Source organism: Dasypus novemcinctus, chromosome 7 (genome assembly GCF_030445035.2).
Source record: "Dasypus novemcinctus isolate mDasNov1 chromosome 7, mDasNov1.1.hap2, whole genome shotgun sequence".
In the NCBI taxonomy this organism is placed as follows: domain Eukaryota; kingdom Metazoa; phylum Chordata; class Mammalia; order Cingulata; family Dasypodidae; genus Dasypus; species Dasypus novemcinctus.
Window position 1 is genome coordinate 83,911,316 of NC_080679.1, and position 22,342 is coordinate 83,933,657.

General features: G+C 33.7%; 1 protein-coding gene across 1 annotated transcript in view; it reads left to right on the plus strand.

The window, feature by feature from the left end:
- SLC38A11 (solute carrier family 38 member 11) overlaps window positions 1-22,342 on the plus strand; it is a 45,220-nt gene that overhangs the window by 7,929 nt on the left and 14,949 nt on the right. The window contains exons 3-7 of the mRNA XM_058301267.2: window positions 2,028-2,162; window positions 3,097-3,162; window positions 6,705-6,811; window positions 9,057-9,136; window positions 22,037-22,107. Of these exons, the coding sequence (XP_058157250.2) occupies window positions 2,028-2,162; window positions 3,097-3,162; window positions 6,705-6,811; window positions 9,057-9,136; window positions 22,037-22,107 (459 nt within the window). The remainder of the gene's footprint in view (window positions 1-2,027; window positions 2,163-3,096; window positions 3,163-6,704; window positions 6,812-9,056; window positions 9,137-22,036; window positions 22,108-22,342) is intronic.

The following is a 22,342-nucleotide window of genomic DNA, read 5'->3' on the forward strand; positions in this document are numbered from 1 at the left end:
TCTCTGTGTGTTCTTCTTTGTCTGCTTGCATTCTTGTCAGCAGCACCAGGAATCTGTCTCTTTTTGTTGTGTCATCTTGCTGCATCGGCTCTCCATGCGTGCTGTGCTACTCCTGGGCAGGTTGCACTTTTTTCATGTGGTACAGCTCTCCTTGAGGGGTGCATTCCTTGCCCATGGGGCTCCCCTGTATGGGGGACACTCCTGCGTGGCACGGTACTCCTTGTGTGCATCAGCACTGCATGTGGGCCAGCTCACCACATGGATCAGGAGGCCCTGGGTTTGAACCCTGGACTTCCTATGTAGTAGGCAGACACTCTATCAGTTGAGCCAAATCCACTTCCCAATATGCACGGTTCTTATACCTTTCTCGCCCCCCCCCACCTTTTTTTAAATTTGCAAATTATATCTTTGTACATTTTATATCCAAAACCATATTTTTATGCCTTTGCATTTAACACCAATAAGATATAAAAAGTATAAATACCAAAAAATATAATACAATAGTAGTGGCATTTATAATTACCCATCTGGTTACCTTTACCAAAGATCTTTACTTTTTTATGCCATGTTAATCCACTATGTACTGTCCTTTCCTTTCAGTCCAAAGAAGACCCTTTAACTTTGGTCATAGGGTAGATCTATTAGTGACAAACTCCCTCAGCTTGTTTATCTGAATGTCTTCATTTCTCCCTCATTTAAAAAAAAAATCTTGCAAAGTAAACTTTTTGGTTGGCAGTTGTCTTCTTTTACCACTTCAAATATTTCATCACACTGCCTTCTTGCCTCAATGGTTTCTGATGAAAAATCATATAATCTTATTAGGATTCCCTTACCCATAATTCATTCCTTTTCTCTTGAAGCTCTTGGAACTCTCTTTGTTCTTGCACTGGATTGTTTGATTACTATGTATCTAGGTATGTTTTTCTTTGAATTTATCCTGTTTGGGTTTACTTGGGCTTCTTGAATATGCATATTCATACAGTTGAGCTTCTCAGATTCAGGAAGTTTTTGGCTGTTATTTCTTTGAGTATTCCTTCTGCCCCTTCCTCTCTTGTGATTTCCTTCAGAGCTTAACCCTCCTATCAAAAAGGTCAGCCTGAGGCAAGTGTGAAGTGCAGGATCCTCTTGGCCTTATCCCAGCCTATGTGGAGCTGTAGAGCCCACTTCTTTTCCTGGGCTTTTGCTTGCTGGGGCCTTAGGAATTCCTTTCTTTTACAGTTTACTACAAATGTTCCCTCTGCTTCCTTTCAAATAGACTTTCATCCCCTCCTGGATTCTCTATTGTTTGACTTAATACAGGTAATACTTTTTTCCTGGCCACTTTGACTTAACTTTCTTTCTCTGCTTTAGCTGTCTGCAAGCTGCTTCTCTGCCTTCAGGACAAATTCTGGGAACACAAGCCAAGACAAGTTTCTTGCTTCAGTCTTTAGGCTTCCACTGATAGATTAGCACTAACATATAGGCATCCAAGTATGCATATAGTGTATCTAAAAAGTTCTTAGATACACTCTTAACCATAATTACTATAAAATTACTAATTTTACTTTGTTGTAAGACAAATGCTCTAAGTCTCCTAATTCTATTTTGTTCTAAATTAATAATATGAAATATGTGGTATACTCAGTATTTTTCATTCCAATTCTCACACATTGAGTACCTATGAAATGTTTATCGACATTCTATTGCTTTGAAAGTTGAGCCACATCTTAATAATAATTGTTGCCTTGGTTAGGTTGGGAAATAAAATGGAAAGTTGACCCTTTGACTCTTAGTTTAAATACTCATTTCTGTCTAGTTCATTGTACTAATATGTTACATATATTTGCATCTAGATTGAAAAATAGGTAGTTGGAAAAGCACTGTTTTATAAATGTTATACAAAAAGAAAGAAAACTTGTCATGGTAATTCTATAGCATTAAATTAAATACTACTTTAAAATTTCCTTTCTTCCCAGTATTAATTAAGCAAAACATGAAAATCTGTTGCATTAAGTGAAATCTGACTTTAATTTTTATTTTTGCCATAGATTTTTCCCTTGTTTTATTGATAAAAGGAGGGTCCCTCTCTGGAACAGACACTTACCAGTCTCTGGTCAGTAAAACCTTTGGTTTTACAGGATATGTCCTCCTCTCTGTTTTACAGTTTTTGTATCCTTTTATAGGTAAGATGATTGTGAAGATGGTTATTGCATTTATTTGGGTATGGGTAAACATACAGCCATTTCTGAAAGAAATATTTTTAATAGCCATTAAACAGTCATTAAAGAATATTAGCAGTTGAAATATCTTCCAGATTTAATGTTTACTTCCTTAACCATTCTCTTCCTTATTCTCTGGTATTATTGGTTGGTTTTCTGAGTATTTCTTTGAAATAAAATGAGGGTGATTCTCATTGGGTTAATGGTCGTGCTTCCCTAGTCTGGTAAAAAATAGAATGATCTGGGATAAAAGTGAAGGAGAGAAATAATAGATTTCTTCTAAGTCTGAATACATTTTTTGAAAACCTAAGGATCTGTGGAAGTCACGTACAAGGCCAGCATGCTTTTTAAAGATTGTACTGTAATGGTAAAAATGTCACCTAGCACTGCTTATGTAAGTTGTGTTAGCATTCACCAATTGCAAAATTGACTTCATTTTAAAAAATCAGTACTACGGAAACTATTGTTCAAACTGCCTGTTCTTTATCTTTTACAGAATGCTAAGAGTATATTTCCAAAAAAAGATTGTCTTTTCAATTGAAGTGCCTTTATAGTTTTCTATTATCATTCTTCACTTTTTGTAATACATGTGTTCCTGAAAAAGTGTTTGAAAACTAAATACCACTAATCAATCACATTTTAACTGACTACCAAAACTCATTTTTAAAGGTGTGGCATGAATCCATTTGTGAAGAGAAAATCTTTTTGTAGTACAAATTAATACTCTTCCTTAAACCTATTGTCGTGTCATTTTTTAAATCATGCGTACTGATAATCGCAATATATATTTGAAAGTAATAGGACTATGACAGTATATGGGAAGAAATAACATTTTTCAAAATATTTGGGATGAAATGTGATGGTTTATTGGTAACTATTATTTTAATTATGTTTTTAGCTATGATAAGTTACAACATAATAACTGGAGATACTTTGAGCAAAGTTCTTCAAAGAATACCAGGAGGTAAGTTAAAATAAAAATTTTGAGGATTTAAATATATTTATTTTATATAGTTACTTTATACTTAATGTGGTTCATAAGAATTTATAAATGAACTATTTGCAAGTGGTGAAGATGGAAGACTTCAAATATCTGACAACACTCATGATCAATTCTGATCCTAAATTATTAATCTACTTTTATATATAATTTAGTTCTTATTTAGGTGTTTGAAAAAAAGAGCTACTAGTCATATCCTTAGAATACTTTCTATATTTAATTCTTTTGATCTTGTAAATATGTTTTATTTTGTTTACAACTTCTGTTTATATTTTCTAGTAAGCAATAATAAATCTAAAAGGATAGCTGTCAACTTTTGAGCAAGTTAATATTAACAGACTTTAATTTTCAACATTAATTCCTAAGTATTTAGATAAATTAGGTGTTTATGACTGTTTCTTCTGACCCAAGTTCCCCAAGTTGATTATCTTCTTCTTATCACACTAGAACATTGTACAGTTAAATTATACTTTTAAAAGTAATTGCATTTAGACTATTGTGCCTATTGATTGTTCCCATCCATAGTCTAAAGAGATAATGAGTATATTGTTTCCTTGTTTGTAATGATATGAAAGAGAAAAAGTAAGGAAATTTTAGGTTTAAAATCTCTAATGATTAATTTGAAAAATCTTATTTTCCCTTAAAAGTGATTATATTTGTAAAGCATTTTAATAGGAAATAAATAAGAAATGCTTGCACACTTATATACAGTTAAGCATAACATAAATCAGTGCATTAAAAGCACTTTATGAACTCCTAAAACTCTTAAAAATAAAAAAAATTTGATCACAGAATAACATCTAATTACTAATTTTAAAAAAACATTTTTTATATCCACCCATAAGTGATCATCAGTTATCTGAATACTTTTTTGTTCATTATGAATTTCTGAAACAATATGGCAAAAAAAAATCATTTTTTTATTTTTTTGTGGATTTGTTATATATATAGCTTGAAAATAATAGGATTTTTCAATGTCAGTTGGTCTCTCTCAATTTCATAATTTGGGAGTATATAAATTATTGGATGAATATTGGAAGCAATGTTTATATCACACATAAATTTCAACCAACTTTTATTGATTCAGTAAAATTAAGTCACAGTCCATGCTTAGTAGCAATACTTCAATATGTGTTCATCTATTGTAACAAATGTACCTCACTAATGACAGATGTTGTTTATGGAGAAAAGTGTGGGAGGGGAAGGGGGTGAGATATATAGGAATCCCCTATATTTTTGATGTAACACTTATGTAATCTAAAGCTTCTTTAAAAATAATAATAATTTTAAAATATGCTAGAATTATTTTTTTAATTAAGTCACAGTGAGCAAAGTGGTCCCACATCACCCGCCTGTTGAGTGACTATCACATCTTTAATAAGTAACTCTACAGATAAAAACAATGAAATCAATGAGGAAAAGGGAATGGATTTCTACCTATTCACACTGGTGGAAATCTAAAAGATAATTTAAACATGGTCTTCATTTAGATTCTGACATATATTTATAGGAAGTATTTTAACTATTATTTTTATCCCCCTAAGGATCAAAAAATAGGTTAAGTATATATTTAATGGTTAAATATAAGAAATTTTATAGTGAAATATTTTCCATTTCAAAATATGAAATTCCATAAAGAGACACAACACCATTATCTGGATAAGTCCAAATGTTTTAGCAAAATAGAAAATTCTTTATGATCTGTCCCTAGCCTACTGCTCTAGCCTTGTTTCTGTCACATAATCTCAAAAGAATCAGCATTTCAGTCATAATAATTTAATAGCTACCATTCATTGAGCAGCTAGTATTACCAGACACATTACATAATACTATAGCCATCCTACAAACCTCCTAGATTGTCCTCATTTGTTGTTGAGAAGATTCTAAATTCAAAGTTGCCTAATTAACTACTTGAGTTCACATATCCAGTAAGCAGTGGATCTGGGTTTCAAGCCAGGCCTGTTTGACCATGAAGATCTTTCACTACCACACAATGCAAAATTAATGGCTGCCCTCTACCATGCTCTTTTTTTGCCTTTCATTATACACTTTTCCCATCCTTCCTTTAACCCACTCAACTTGCTTTCACTTTAAGAACTCCAAAACAGCTTTAGAGAGTCAGGTCCTATGTCAGCTCTCAGAAAGCGTTCCTTGTCCTCCCCATTGGCAGGAGGGGCAAAGGGCCCTCAGATGCTGAGGTGGTTGTTGCTTTGCCTGTCTGTGCTTAGCTCCTCTTCTCATCTTTTATCCTACCAATTGACCACAAGGCTCAGCATATACTAGGCCTCTGATCATGACTGAATAAAAAGAGGCCTTTTTGGGATTAGAGGAAATGAACTCACCTCTCTTTTAAATTGCTCATATATTTTAAATTGCTCATATAATTTAGAATTTATTATTCTAACATAATGGCATAAAACTTTCTTGAAGAGAGAAGCTTCTTTCAGCGAAGTAATGTGATTAGACAGTGAAAGCATGGACATTTAGAGTCAATTTTGGATTAAAATCTAAATTGCTTATTATCTTCAAGAACTTGGAAAAGTTACTTATCCTTTTTGAGCCTAAATTATTTCAAATAATTAACTCATATATAAAAGAATACTGTCATCAAATGAATGCCAAAAAGATTATTTGGAGAAATAAAGTTATATAACAAATGCAAAGTGTCTAGTAGTAACTACTCGATACATGTGTAATGATGAATTGAAAATACATTTTCATTTATCCATACCTCTCAATACTGCTTCCCTCACTCCATTCTCATGTGATCTCTCACATGTATATATTTATTTCCCAAAGCTAAGATTATATAAATTTGTCAGATTTTAAATATATTGGTCTCATTATGATACGCAAGAATCTGCAACATATAGCAGATTGCAGCAGCTTCCGTGTGATTTCTCCCCTCCATTCAAAAAGCTGTTTTTGCCTACTTTCCTTCAGTGAAACTAGTTCTTTCTTGAAAAAAGAATAAAAATATATGAAATACTTTTGTCCAAACCTTGATTTTTTTTGGAATTTTTTTAAAAGTTTTACTGTTCTAGGTTCTTGAAATTCAGAAGCAAAAAAAAAGCAAAAATGCCCTGCCTTCATGTAGCTTATATTCCACAGGAAGGGTTTTGCCTTTGAGGAGTTCTGTTTGTTTTTGTTTTTATGTTTTGAAAGGATCTCTGTAGTTGCTGGTTAAGAGTGTACTATAAGGGGACAAAAGAAGGCAGAAGCAGGGAAACTAGGAGGCTTTGAAAATAATTTGAATGTTTAATATTATAACATTATTTGAACTACAGGTTTACCCTTAAGTTATTTGGTATATATATTTTTGTGATTTCTGAGGTTTATTTATTCTTAAAAATCTTTGCCTCAGGAGCAAGTATAGCTCAGTGAAATCTTTGCCATTTAGGAGGTATTTAATATTTATTTTTAGCATTAACTATTTCACTATTTAGGTGTGTTATTAGTGTGTTATTTCTACTTATAAACACTTTACAATATTCATTGTGTTTTAGTTGATCCTGGAAACTTATTTATTGGTCGCCACTTCATTATTGTGCTTTCCACAGTTGCCTTTACCCTGCCTTTATCCTTGTACCGTGATATAGCAAAACTTGGAAAGGTAATTTTTATATTTTAAATTGGAGCAGAAATACATCTTATCACCTGAATTAATTTTGTCTAACTACTTTCTATATAGCAAAGTTCTTCATTTCAGTGCTCATATTTAGTTTCAAGAGATTTATGATCATGTTAGAGTAAATTGTTTAAATCATAGTTTGGTTTTTAGAACTGATGGCTAAACAGTGAGTTTCATCTTATTCTTTTTTTTCTTTTTTTTAAACAAATCAATTTTATTGATGCATATTAATAAAGCAGACAATTTTCCTTTTTTCTTTTTCCTTTTTTTTAAGGTAGATACACTGATGTCAGATAGCAGATTTTAAATTCAGAAAATATAAAGTACTATACTTAAAGAAGGCTTAATTTATTGGAAGAGTGTTCTTTCTTTTATAGGTAAACTGTTTAAAATTAAACTAACTTTAAGAGGTAAGCATTGGGAGCAGGTGTAGATCAATGGTTGAGTGCCTTCTTCTCATATACAATGTCCTGGGTTCAATCTCTGTACCCCTAAAAAGTAAATAAATAAATAAAAAGAAACAGAAGTAAGCATGAATCATGTCAATGAGTTAAAATCTTTTTATTTGTACAATATAATGTCTATTGTGCCTGTTTTCATCCAATGAATTTAAATGAGTATAGGGTCCATGTATTGATTGATTCATTATTGAGAATTTGGCCATTTTTCATAATTTTTGGAGAAATGATGATCTTTCTAATGAAATCAGCCAAACAATTATCCAGCCAACACAAGGCTTACTTAAACAGATTTGGCCTTTATCTGGCTGTATTTTATTTCCCTTATACTCAAGGAATGTTTGTATAGTATCTAAAATTTTATTTTTGCTAAGTCTGTCTGACAAGCATTCTGATGAAAAGTGAAAAATAAATTATTCATGTGATAATTTTACATTCCATTTTTAAAAGTCCAACAATTGAATCTCACTTTTCACTCTGAGTTGGATGTTGTATATCCACAGTTATGAATTCCCTCCTTCCAGGTAGAGCTGAGGATGGCTATGATGTTCCAGAGTATTCCAAACACACCACCCTCCATTCCCAAGAGGCCTAATAAACAAGACTATATAGCAAAAGGGACATTTTTCATAAATTACCAAAAATCACTGCACTACTTTTTATTTCACATGTTGAATGTAGACTTCTGAAATGTTATCTTCTGAGAGCAGAAGGTAAGACAGTGATAGTAATTTTCTACTATATTGTTCCTACCTGAACATTTTTTCCTAAACATCCCTTAATTATGTCATATTGAAATATTTACATTAATATCTCAGTGAGCGAAACAAAGTATTTAGGAACCTTGATGTGAAGTCAGTCTGCTTTTGTATGTGTTCCACCTCTCTCATTTTATAGCTGTGTGGCTTTGGGCAAGTTAATTAATCACTCTGTTCCTTAGAAGTTCTGTGGACTCATGATAGAACCTTCTTTCTGGTTAAAGGGTTACAAATCAGACAACCCAGAAAACAAGTTAATTGAGACTCACATGAAATAAAATAACTATATATATTTTTTTCTTATCAGAGAAATTAGTCTAAGATATGTTATCCACTGAAAACTAAGAACAGAAATATAGATCTCCATTCAGTAAGGAGTGCACAAATCACATACGCACAAACTAGTTTATATTTTAATCAGTTCAAGTAGTGATAGACAAGATCGAAAGAAGCTAAAAGACCTAGAAACACAGACGAAAGGACAAAACTATGTAGAAAAATAGACTAACAGAAAGCAGCAAGGAAAAAGCAGAGATACCCCAAAAAATGTATGTGTATGGGTATTGTGTTGGGAGGGAGGAAGTAGGGTACAATCAGAAGAAGCAGCAGTTATAAATAGAAAAATTGTCAAGTTAGTGCTAAAATAGAGACTGAAGGAAAAAGAAATCATAATTTCAGTCTTACTTTCATAAACTAAAATCACCAATATGTGTATTTTAAGAGAAAAAAAACTACTAAAAACTTTTAAAATCAAGTTGCAAAATGGATGGACATATATAATTCTTGCCCTCCTATTGGGGGGGGGGAGGGGGGGAAGGAAACTAAGACTATGAGCTGATAAAAAGTTAAAATGACTGAAATTACCAACACCAATCCATCAGAATAAACCTCTAAGAAATTGGATAAAAAATTCTATGCATACATTTACATCAAGCAAAAAGAAATAATTTAAGTAAAATAAAATAATATTTATTCTAAACTGAAAATATTTTTTTTTACTTTCTTTTGCAGATATCCCTTATTTCTACAGTTTTAACAACCTCTATTCTTGGAATTGTAATGGCAAGAGTAGTTTCATTGGGTTCACACATGTAAGTGTTGTTGCATTTGCTGGTCTTTGATTTTTAGCTTTCATATAGATATTTATTTTATGTATTGTAAATGCAGAAATATGAAGTAATCATAGTATTATAATTATTACTTGCTTTTAATATTTAACAAAGTGAGGCAAAATAAATATATTTAAGGAGACATGCATTTTTCAGTTGAACCCTGCATGGCTGATTGAATGAAAACCAATTTTACTTATTATTTTAACAGCCACCCCTGAGAATTTGTATAAGGAAGAGTTGTGTTTTTCTCCACTAAAAAAAAAAATACTTAAGAATATCATTTATACATAAATATACATAAACTCTAAGTATATACCAAAAGTTATGAACTTAAAAAACAAACATGCTTAACATTATACAGGACTCCCACCACTCCACCACGAATACCTTGCATTGTTGTGAAACATTTGTAACAAATTACGAAAGTGCATTGTCAAAATGTTACTACTAACTATAGTCCATATTTTAAATTTGGTGTATTTTTTCTGAGTTCACCCTATTTTATATATATATATTTTTCATAAACCATACAGTTTATCTAAAGTCTGCAATCAATGGCATTTGGTATAATCACAGAGTTGTGTGTTCATCACTTCAATCAATATTAGAGCATTTTTATTACTACAAAAAAACAAAAAAAACCCAAACCACTATCATACCCATATGTTAACACTACTAATTATAAATCCTATATGTGCTTTCACTATTTCTATTAATTTCCAAACATTTGCAAACAACTTTTAACCAATTCTGCACAGATTAAACCTCAGCTTTCCATTTTCTAAACACATTCTTTTCTCTGGTGATTTATATTCTAGCTATTAGCTCTGTGAGTTTGTTCATTATACTTAGTTTAGTATAGCAAAATCATACAATATTTATCCTTTCGTGCTTGGCTTGAGGAAGGGGTTTTGAATAATGAAAAGTAGGATCAAAGTAGACCACTCAGGAATAAAAAGTGGTTGATGGTAAAAATTTCTACATCTATCCCAGACATGGGCTTGTTCATAACAATTTTTCACCAGTCTAGGCTGAAATGAGAAAAGTACAGGCAAGATAAATGGGTGTTTTACTCTATTAAGCTAAATGCATTCACTTTGAAAACATTTTCTTTTCTTCTAAGATTCTATTCATTACTTATTTTGTATTCAATTCTCAACTAATGATAATAGCTGATGGTATTCGTTCTAATGTTATTATTCGGCCAAATAAAATTTTGGCAACTTGGTATTGATTCCTCATATTTTCCATGAAATTTAAAATGGTTGGTACTGCTGATCTAAACTACCAGGAAAGAACCAGATAAGAATTCATCAGTTAAGAATTGAATAGTATACTTTCATAATCCCAAAAGAGCGCTAGAATGAAACTAGTTTATGATGGCTGTAAACACATAATTGAATTCCCACAACGCACAATAAATATGTTGAACAAACAAATAGTACATTATGGCATTTCCATGATGCCTTAAATATTTCTGTGTTTTAAACAAGAAAGTAAAATGAATTTAAGCCATGTGTCTAGCACAGTGCAAGGAACCTATTGGGTCTTTGATGAATGGTTGCTGTGGGAAAAGTTAAGAAACCTGGTGAATAGCTAACATAGATAATACTGGTCCAAAAGTAACATATTTTTTTACTGATTAATTGCTGTTTTGAAAAATTACTTTTGTCAGGCTTCTTAGTTTACCAAGAGAATGCCATAAAAATACTTTAGGTTTATTTGGAAGGAAGTATGAAATATCTAATCTAACTGTATTTGAAAAGGCATTTTCTTTGAAAAAGCAAACACCTATTTTTTTATGGATGTAGATAAAAGATTAAAGTCCTAAGTATCTGTAATGTTTATCATAATTTTCTCTTCAGGTAACTTAATCCTGGTTCATAGTGTTTTTGTATTGCAACTGGTTCCCTTCAATGTGATCATTTATTCTTTCATTTAGTAAACACTTATTGAGTGCCTATTGTTTGCCGCTATTGTGCTGTGTGCTGGGAGGAAAGGAACAGAGGCTTAAGTCAGCACCTGTTGCAAGTCATTCACAATCATCTATGGAAAATAGACTTATTAAAATATTTTTAAAAACAAACAGAAAAAGATGAAGAAAAAGAAACGACTGTACAGTGTGATAGGTAAAATATAAAATCATGAATGAGGGCAAAGGCAATGCCAAAGAAATTAGGGCTTCCATAGTCTGTCTGGATCAGGGAGAGCTTTCTGCAAGAAGAGAAATATGACTCAAATGTTTTGAAAGATGAATAGGAATTTTTTTTCAGCTAGATAAGGGGATCAAGGCATTAGAGGCCTGGAGAAGGTAGATAAAAAAGCACAGAAGTATGGATTCCATTCTACTGATAATTATTTGGTGTCTATTATATTGGTACTATATTTAGTTCTGGTTTTCGAAAGCTGAATCACAGCAAAAAAAGCTCATAAGGTTATTAAAAAATATTCAATAAACAATATTATTTGGTTGTATTTTATTTGTATAAGACTAAACTATTTTAATTGAAACTTTTTCTTATGAAAAGTGATTCTAAGGAACAAATTATAACATTATAATAAAGGTCTTATAGATTTGGTAAATATAGTATTATTAGGCAATATTGAGAAAAGGGAAAAAAAAAAGAAGTAATTGAAAAGGTGAGGTAAATAAATTAATCATGATCTGTGCCCCAGAAGAGTAGCAACAAATGCAATGGTTTTCAGCTCTGGCTTCATTTTAGAATCACCGTATTAGCTTTAAAAAAATCCTGCTGCCAGGGCACCATCTGCAGAGATTCTGATGGCACGGGCCCGGGGGCCAGGGAGCTGAATTTATTTAACAATTAATGGTTCTGTGCAACAAGGATCAAGAACCTCTTAGTTTAAAGAGGTTAGAAAAGTTAAGTACACATTTTAAACTGACACATTGCCTCTGAAACTACACAGGGAGATTTTGTGTGTGTGTGTGTGTTTGTGTGTTTTAGGAGGTACTGGGATTGAACCCAGGTCCTCATACCTGGGAAGCAGGTGTTCAACCACTGAGGTACACCCACTTCCCTGGGTTATTTTAGTTACTGTTGTGTGGTCATTTTTCATTATTCATTACCCACTTTTTTTTTCAATATCTCTTATATACAATATGTGATGTGAGATACTATCGTGGATCCAAAGAGAAATAAAGTGCCTCTGCTCCCAAGGGACCTCCAGTTTAGAAGGGAAGATAAGGCTATCCAAATGACTATCACAGGAGGCAGTGTACCGTGATACAAAGGAAAGGGAAGGAGAATCATTTCCCTCGCGGGGTTAATGAATAAATTTTTATGGCCAAAGAGCCATTTATTTCTGTTGTAAAGAAAATGTGTCTTGTATCTGCTTGACTTTCTCTAGTGGTGATATAATATTTTTTGGGTTTTTTCTGCACCTTTGTAATTTTTCTAATAACAGATTATTTACTTAAGCCTTTCAGTATCTGTGCTTCTTAAAGTTCATTTTTAAATACTGTGCCATCTTTTTTATCTGTTTGAATACTACTACAAACATCTGTTTATCTAGATTCACAATCGGGCTAATCACATCCCATGTTAAGGGACTGACATAGAAGTTAGGCAGGCAGGTTTCTTTCTGAAAATATGACAGACTCGAATGCTTATAATCCGTAAGAAATGAGAAATTCAATACTCCATGTGTGTTTTTCCTCATTTTTGGTTCAAATGAATGGTCAAAAAAGCTGTACATTTTTCATAGAACTTTTAAAGTGGTATTTGAAAAAAGATCGCTAAACCCACCATCAGAAAAGAGGAAGGTCTGTAATGGCTACTGGTATTGACCTTGTTACTATGGAAACACCTTTTTAGTGGTTGTGTTTTATAAATAAAGCACAAAATTCAATTTCCTTTTCCATAACTCATAGCACCATAAATTCTGCTTTTTGATATGATTTCAAATATCTCACAGTCCAATGACTTTCAGTTCTTTTTGGAAATAACGTTCAGTTTTATTGTATTTTCTAACCTTTTGATTTCTAAAAACAGAGGTGGCAAGGCGATTTAATTGCTTTCCAGAAAGTGTGCTAGTATAAAAATGCAATGACACAGCTCTGCCATTTTTTTCGTGTTTCTTTAACTAGATTCAGAGGTATTACTACTGTGAAAACCTTCATTCTGTGCATCATTAATATTCAATTCTTTACTTTCAGAAAGGATATGATAACAATGCATCCCAAATTACAATTATTTTCCCTTCATATGACATCTCTTTTACAGTATATTAATCAGTAGTGTGGTGTTTTAAGCATAGTTGCCCAAAGTGGGTCTATACTTTAACAGACATTTGCATGTGAAAATGTGCCTTCCCAAAGAACCTCAAAAATGTTAGTTTTCTTACCTCTTAGCCATGCTAGCCCTGAAATTCTATCATGTTTAGTTATACATGAAAAAGGCTAGAGGGGAATAAAGTATCAAAAAAAAGTGGGTAAAACCAAAGGAAGAGTGCATATTTGAGGAAGGAAGTGATCAGCTCTGTCAGATACTAGCCTGTGAATTACTTGGCAGTATATAAATGACTGCTCTTTTTGTTGCAAATAGTGAAAAATGCAAACTTTTTTTTTTTTTGCTTAAGCAGCTAGAATTTATTGACACACATAACTGAAAAGTTCAACTTTAATTCTGTCATTAGGTATCTTTGGATTTAGGAGTACAATGACACAAGCCACAGTTTCTTCTCTCTTCTCTCTCTCTCCCCGCCCCCCCTCCTCTCTTTCTCCCCCCATCTCTTGGCTCTTTCTCATCTGCTTCAGTTCTTTTTCTGATACACTTTTCCCTGACTGTGGCAAGATACTGCAGCAGTCCCGGCACACATCTACTCAGGTCCAAAAATTTTTCTCTTTTAGGATACCTCCAGCCTCACTCCCAGTAACTAGTCTAACTGGCTCTGAGAACCTATGACCATGCCCGACCCTATCATCACAGCCTGAGTTGAGTTGCTTATGTTTTGGTCACCTGCCACCCATGTACTTAAGGGTAGGGTCACCCCAAATAAGGCACAAGACAGAGGAGTTCGTCCCAATGGAAATCAAAGTATTGATGCCAGGAGGAGGGAGAGTAGCCATTGCATGGTGAACACAACAGATGTCCACTTAAGGGTGACAGGAGGTTTCATTCAAATGATATGGAGGGAAACCAAGTTAAAGAAAGTAAATATGTGAGTGAATGCTAGGAAACTGAATACCTCAAGTCTCATCCTTTGAGAAAAGCACCAGTAAATGAAAGTAATATGACAAAACAGTGACTTGAGGGAGTAATAGCTCTAAAACAAAATCCTTTTTACCATGGAAAATATTTGAGCATGTTATAGGCTAAGCTAAACTATTTCAGTGATAGAGCCAATTACACCCCCAGCAGCTCTTGATAGGTTGGAATTCAGGATATTGTTAGGAGGTGATACTTGGAAAGAAGCTGGCTTATTTCTTCGTGAAATAATAAGATCTGAATATGGAGAGTTAAATATGAATACATTCTGAAGGCTGAGTGGAGGAAATTTGAATGTTCTTGCCCAGTAAGTTCTACTTTTTTCAAAGATGAGATTATTGCCTGAGAGTGTACTGGACAGGTATAGGTTCAGAACTTGAATGTTTTGGTTGGTTAAATATGGAACGTTCACTGTGGGAAATGAGACAGGATCAGCCCACAGGAATAAAAAAAATTCATGCTTCTTGTTAAAATATCTTGATTCATCTTTTATGTATTTTCTTGTGTGTATATCTTGTATCTTTCTCCCTATATGGTAATCTTCATGAAAGCAGGGAACATATTTGCTTTATCACAATATATATCCATTAATCAGCACAGTGCCTAACACAGAACTAGAATTTGACAAAGAATTATTGAATGAGCAATTGAATAAATAAATTAATTATGTGCCTTGTGGTTTTAGTCAATTCAACTTGGAGATTGACCAAAATTTTAGAGTAATGAGACTAAAACTTCCATGCAAAAACATTTACTGTCAATGATTAATTTTTTGAGGCTACTTCTGCACTGGCAAAATTTGCTAACTCACTGCTAAGATTCCATTTGACTCCACCTACTGTCAGGTTTTGCAGCACTATTAGAGCTAGGGGCATGTTTTACAAGACAGATTGCCCACATGAAGCTACACATAGAAGCATTTTTTGGCTTGATTCTATATGTAAACAGGAAAAATATCAGCAAGACACCACATTTTAAAGGAGGATTAGTCAGTCACTGTGTTAGTGGAGTTGGAGGAATGGCCTAGGCTGTTCAATGTTAGGGACTCAGTCCACCCATTACCAATTATTTATATAAATGACTGCCTTGGTGAGGTTTGGTGTCTGTCCCTTATTCCCAGTTAGAAGTCAGACTGGTAGCTGGAAAGGAGTCACAACCAAAGAGCAAAAACAGAGTAGATGTTCATTCACTCAATAAGCATTTATTAAATGCCCACTGATGCCATTCACTCATCTAGGTACTGGGGCTATGAAGAGAAAGGTTCCCTGACCTCAGATCCCTATAGTTCATAAAGAGGGGAAAGAATTATGAAAGATTATTCAATAAAATATTTAATGTAATTATGGGCAGGGTGCTGTGGAAACAGAGATAGGGCCCTTAGTCCAGCCTGTATAGGCAGGTAATGTTTGAGGATAATATATAATAATACGTGAGCTGTTGCTTGAAAAAGATGTAGACATTAATTGGGTCAAAAAAGAGGAAAGAAGGTTGGGGCTCTTTTTGGCAGAAGTGTGGGAGATCGAAAGGTGTGATGGGTGTAACAGTAGAAGCAGTTCAAAGTTCTAACAACATGAGGGACTTGGAGGGAAAGGGCATTTTAGCATTGGCCGTGGAACCTAGCATATAAAAAATAAAGGTGCCTGCACAATCCCTTCCCGCAGACCCCTATAGCTTATAGGTGGAGAAGGAGCATGAATAAATGCATTAAAAAATCATCTTTAGGATATTTAATTGAGTTATAATCACTGCGCTATGAAAACAGAGGAAGAGCCTTAAATTTTTTTAAGTTATTAACCAGGATAGGAAAAGAGGAAGGCCTAGGAAAATAATAGTAAATTTTTTAATGATTTGATATCTTGACTGTAAGCAACTCTTGGTGGAGTGGGAAGAGGAAAAAGGAAAGAAGTCATCCAGAGTTTTGAAAATAAAAGTCTGGAGTTTAGGGACAGCTGATGTGCCAAAATTGTGCATGTACAGCATGTAAGACGCGTGATGCAAGTAGAAGACTAATGGGACATAAATATCCGGAGCTCATGCCCAAAATTATTTTAATATAAACTCACATTATATGTTCATTGAACTCTTTTTTGTGAAAAATACAATGGATGACAAAAAACAAAACACACACACACCCATAATTTTCATGATTTTTCAGTATTTTTAAAAAGAGAAATCCCTCCTCCCCAAACCATTCTCTGTCCTTTCATTCCAAACACAGAGAGGAAAACACTGTTTACACCAATGTTTTAAAGAGTTAACAGAGGACTTGGAACCAATACTGAAGGAACGGTAGGTTACAGAATAAGAATCAAAAGAAATTGGGGTCTTAATGCTAATAAGGAAATATTTCTGATGTTTATGGTGCCAACTTGTGCTAGTTGTTGTTTTTTTTTTCTTCAATAACTAGAATTTATTGGCTCATGATTTTAGAGGCCAGAAGTCCCAAACCAAGGCATTAGCATGGCCATAGTTTCTCCCCAACATCTGTAGAATGCTCATGATAGAATCCTATGTCATGTGGTGATGTTTTGGGTTTCCTCCTGTGTCTGCTCTTCTGGTTTCTACTGATGTCCAGCTTCTGGCTTTTTCTATGATTTTCTATGTCCTAGGTTTTTATTATGATCCTTCATTTAAAACATACACACAAATTTATGTTTTGGCAAAAATCAGCATAAAGTGTCACATAAATTTTAACTCAAGGTCAGTTTTAAAAACAAATGTTTCAAAAAAGTGGAACCGTTTCAATGTTTAGAGTGATTCCCAGGAAGAATTTTCCTAGATAGCTTTATATGTTCGTGTAAACCACAATTGTCTATACATCAAAATCAGAATAAAAGTGAGCTGGGAGTGCAGTGGCAGAGGGCTGTCAGCTGGTGAGGCGGGGGAGGTCTGTCCGTGCCAGTAGTGGCTCGTGGTGAGACAGGAAATGCAGAGCCTTTGTTGGTGCGCCAGCCAGAGCACTTAACTCTCAGATGTGTCTAGTTAAAGAGGTTAATGTGCAAGTGTCTCTTAAGAAAAATGCAGGGTCTGCCGAGATTGTATAATTTGGAAGGTGCTTGTGTTTAGAGAGATGTGGTGTTGTTTGATCTTGCTGGTCCGGAGGCCTAATGTTCTGAGGATCAGAAGCAATTGCCCTGGAGCTTGCTTTCATAAATCTATGAAGACTGAGATCTGTTTGGTGGGACTGCTTCCTACTGCTCTGCCTTATGCTTAACTGTTGAAAAGATAAGGAGGACATTGTCTTTTAAAACAGAATGAAATGCATGAATTTAATTCCCTGTAATTCTCCCAACCTATAAAAAAAAGTTTCTGAAAAATGTATAACTAAACAGCTATCTACAATTTTCAGAGTAAGGGAAGCAATCATTTTTATAAAAAGTATTTGCTATGCCAAGTCTTCAAAGTGCTATAAAATACCTATTTTTGTTAGTATTAACATGTTTTAAAACACTTGAACCATTTGCTGAAGTGATCTGAACTTCATAATAAACTTGCAAGATGTCATCATGACCTTTTTGAAGCTTTATAAGGCATCCTGATGGATCCTGTTTTTCAATACTGCCTTTATTTATTCAATTTGTTTTTTTCAGCACATTCGCTTATTCTTTAAAAATTAAATATTACGAATGCCTTTTAATGAAATAGAACAGTTTTCCACCAAATCCCTTCCTATTTCAACACTTTAAACTGTATCTTCTGGCATTTATATCTTTATTTCAAGGTAATATGCCTGTGGTTGCAATTTCTGGATTCTCTTAAGTTAAATTTCCCCTTCCTACATTGCCCTAATATATGGAGGTATAACACAACTTTTAAAATTAAATAGTTAGGTTTCTCTTCTTACTTTCCTTTTTATTTTTCCTAGAGATATTAGTTTCAGTCTTGTTTTTAACCCATGTTTGATTGTATGTCCAGTTTAACTTCGTTTTGTGAATTTTTGATAGCTCTTTTCCAAATGCTCATTTACGATTGTCCATCAATTTTATTATTTTTCTTGGAGCTCTCCCTTCCAGACATGTTTGTCTCTTGCTCCTCTCTAGACAGATTGATTTATCAACTTGCTGCCCTGTCATCCTAGGTTTTCCTTCTACTACCACTGTCTGTGTTGAATACTCTATATCCAGGATCCCCATCTTCCACTTTTCTTTATTTTCTCCTTCTCCTGGTGCAGCCTCAGTAGCTCCCCAGTGTCTCTGGGTCCTGCAAAATGAATCAGCACCTTTCTTATCATTAGCTCCCTCCACATGGTTGTAACGACTTACTGTCAACAGCTACCTGTCAATATCTGTTTGCCTTCTCACAAAATTTCTTCTCTCCCCTATGCCACTATCCCCTTCCCCATGTATTTACCTCTCTTTTAAATTCCTTTATTAGTATCTTAATGGAATATCAGAGGAGAGAGAAGATAAACAAATGGGACCTACAAACCATATTTAACTAAATGTCCAACTTTAACCTGTGATTATTAATTTGTCTGAGATTTCAAGTACAAACTCAAATGATTGATGTTAAATATTTTTTTTGTCATAAGGAAGTTATTTCATTTTTTTGTGGGGCTTGTACTATGACATTAAAGGTAGCAGACTTAGTCAATTGGAGGAAGTGGGGAGCTAAGTCTCTCTCTCAAAATGTATTCAGTTACTGGATTATCTAGTTCCGTTCATACTTTTCAGTTTATAGCCATTTAGCTATTATCTCTGCACTTGATCTAGTGATTAAGAAAGAAAAAGGAAGAACAAGAACCATCTGTATGCATCTAATGGAAATATTTGGGAAGAAATCACCTATTCAAAGCAGTGACTAAAATAAGGTTTTATTTTGTTTTGCTTGATTTTTTTTTCCAACCCTCCAAATTGGGAATTGTTTACTCGTGCCCATTATTTAGATATTTAGTGAAAATGACTCTATCTTCAAATTGGTAAAAATCATGGGAGATTAATTTCCCATTACTTCCAAAGAAGATTAAACACCCAACACACGCACATACATCAAGATTTTATAAGACCACTCCACCTAATGAAACCAAAATGCAGGACTTCCAAATAATTAAATGAAACTCTACACAGAGCTTTTCCACTCAAGTATCTCCACACTTCAGGAGCAAGGCTGTAACTATCACCTTGCTGCTACCATTGTACTGGATAAAGAACTCTAGTGCTTCTCGCACTCTCTTTTTAATTTTTATTTAAGGAATGTATGTACCTAGTTTCAAGAGTCAAATAGTTTGCAATGTGATTTAAAACAACAATAATCCCCTACCCCATTCTTTTCACCTCCAAAATCCAGCTTCTCAGAGTCAACTACTTTCAGCGTAAATTACATTAATAGATTTTTGTCTGTTAATAAATTATCCTTGCATTTACTGGAAAAAAATCCTTAGTCATGTTTTTTCCCCTTATATATCACTTCATTCCATTTGATAACATTTCATTTTGTATTTCAGCATCTTTTTCTTGAGTCAGAACAGTAGTAACTTCACTTTCTCATCCAGTTTAGATATCAAGGTTACAGCAACCAATAAAATATATCAGGGAAATATATCTTTCTCCTCTAAGGAACTGGTTTGTTCCTAGAACTCAGTCCCAGGCTATTTTATCAGTGGAAAGCCTCCTCTTTCCCTAGATTACATATATATTTTTCTATCTGTTATACCTTTTTTTTAGCACTTTCCATTTTATAATATCACCATCAAGATGAGCTCAGAAAATCCAAAATTATCCCAAGATATGGTTTAACACTTCATTTTATCTAGTACTATACACAAGGAATCAAAAAGACAGAAAGACAAGAGAGAGAGAGATGAAACTAAATTCCTATATTTTCATTGCTAATTTAAGATTTGAAAATAATAACACCACCACAATCTGTACTGTGAAATAATAATAAAAAGAATATTTTTCATATGCAAAAGCCATAACAAGGAAAGCATATTATTAAAACATTAGGAAATTAGATGAACTTCAAGCTTCCATGGCTTTTAGTGATACTCCATCAAAATCATTTTTTAAGGATCATTTGTACAATCCTTATGTCTGTTTTCCATGTACATAGGTTTCCCCTTTGCAATTTGACAGGTATATCGCTGTACTTTAATGTTCACTGCAGTAAGAGTAGCAGAGGCAGCAGGTGGCAGCAGCTCCCACTCAAAAAGCTGTGGGACTTGGAGCAAGTCCTGTAACAGCCCAAGGCCTCTCTTGCAGGCTAGCCTCCGGTAAAGTTCTTTTGTTTCTGTAATTGCTGGTTTCATACATGGAGAGAAAGAAAATATGTATAAATCCCACAGACTTTGACAAAACAAACAGTTCTTCTTTGTGTCTTCTTTAAATAAAAAAATGAATAACAAGCTTATGAAATGGGTGGGTTTTAAATTCCTCTTTTTTATTTAAAACACCCATTGCCTTCACGCTTTCTAGGGCCTTTCCCCTGAACCCCTTTCTTACCTTCATGCATTCTTTTGGATTTCACTTAAGCCTGTTCTTCCCAGGGAAGACTTTTTACTCTGATTAAATGACTTTTAGACTTTTTACTACCTTTACTTAATTAAATAGAAAATATAACAATATTAATACATAATCATGATAATTGTATTGTGACCTTTTATTGAACAATTACAATGTTCCAGGCTCTCTTCTAGAAGTTTTATGTTAATTCATTTAATCCACATAATAACTCAGTGGATTGGTGCTACCTTTATATTTCCATTTTATAGCTACAGAAACTGACACACAGAGAAGTTAAGTAGCCTGACTAAGTCACACGATATTATCCTGTCTGACTCTGGAGCCTATGCTCTTCACCATTACTCAGGACATATTAACTGAGTAGACCAATCCCTGCCAATCTATCAACTAGTGAGTATTTTAATTCCTCTAGGAAAGAGGGTGCTTTGAGCTATGTAAAGTATAACTATTTCCAAAACTTCTTTGAGAATTGTAACCACAAGTGACAATATGAGGTCACTGACAGTTTAATATAGAGAAGATATGTTGGGAGAGACAGACCAAGTAGATAAATCTTAACTTCTTCATTTATTATCTGTAGAACAGCAGGACAAATTACTTCACCGCCCAGAACTCGACTTTCCTCATGTGTCAAATTGTGTTATTAATACTTCATAGTGTTGTTGTGAAGACTAAATGAGATGACTCAGCATAGTTTCTGGAACATTCTCAATTAATATTAGTACATGTGCACCTCCCTCAAACTGTAATGCCAACTATGAATTTCCCTAGGGTGCGTTGAGCCTGTAACAATGAGTTAGAGGGGAATAAACGGAAGTATATTAGGTAAAACTATTGCATTATTAATCTTTGTATCTCCCTCAATAAGTATTTCAGCTAGTAAGTGTGTTTCCTGTTAAATTGATGAGTAAAAAAATTAATAAAATTAAATCATCAGTGGATATTTTACACATGTGAAAAGAAAAGAGTCTTTACAAGTCTTCGACACGCATTTTAGAGAACTGAGATGAAGAGATAACACTGATATTCCTGGGAATTTTATTTATAATTAAATAGAATTGATGGGGATCCCTGTTGATTTCCAACTTAAAAATACTCCAGTTAAATTTGTGACACCGTATCTTGTTCTCTGATATGCTTATGCTTGCATTTGTTTAATCATCTATCAAATGAACTGATTTCTCTTCTAGACCAAAAACAGAAGATGCCTGGGTATTTGCAAAGCCCAACGCCATTCAGGCTATTGGTGTTATGTCATTTGGTAAGTATATTGTGTCCAAGACCCTTTGTCAATAGGCAGTTAGCTGTACCATATAAAAGTACTGTGTTTCATAATTGTGTCTGCATAGCAGATGTCCTAAGTTTTAGACTTCCTATTAGCAGCATATGATGTAGTTTGTGCCAACATAAAATTAGACTGAAACTTTTCTCACTCATCACTACAATTTCTTTCAATTTGGACAAATATCTTTCTCATGCAGAAAACTCATTATAGC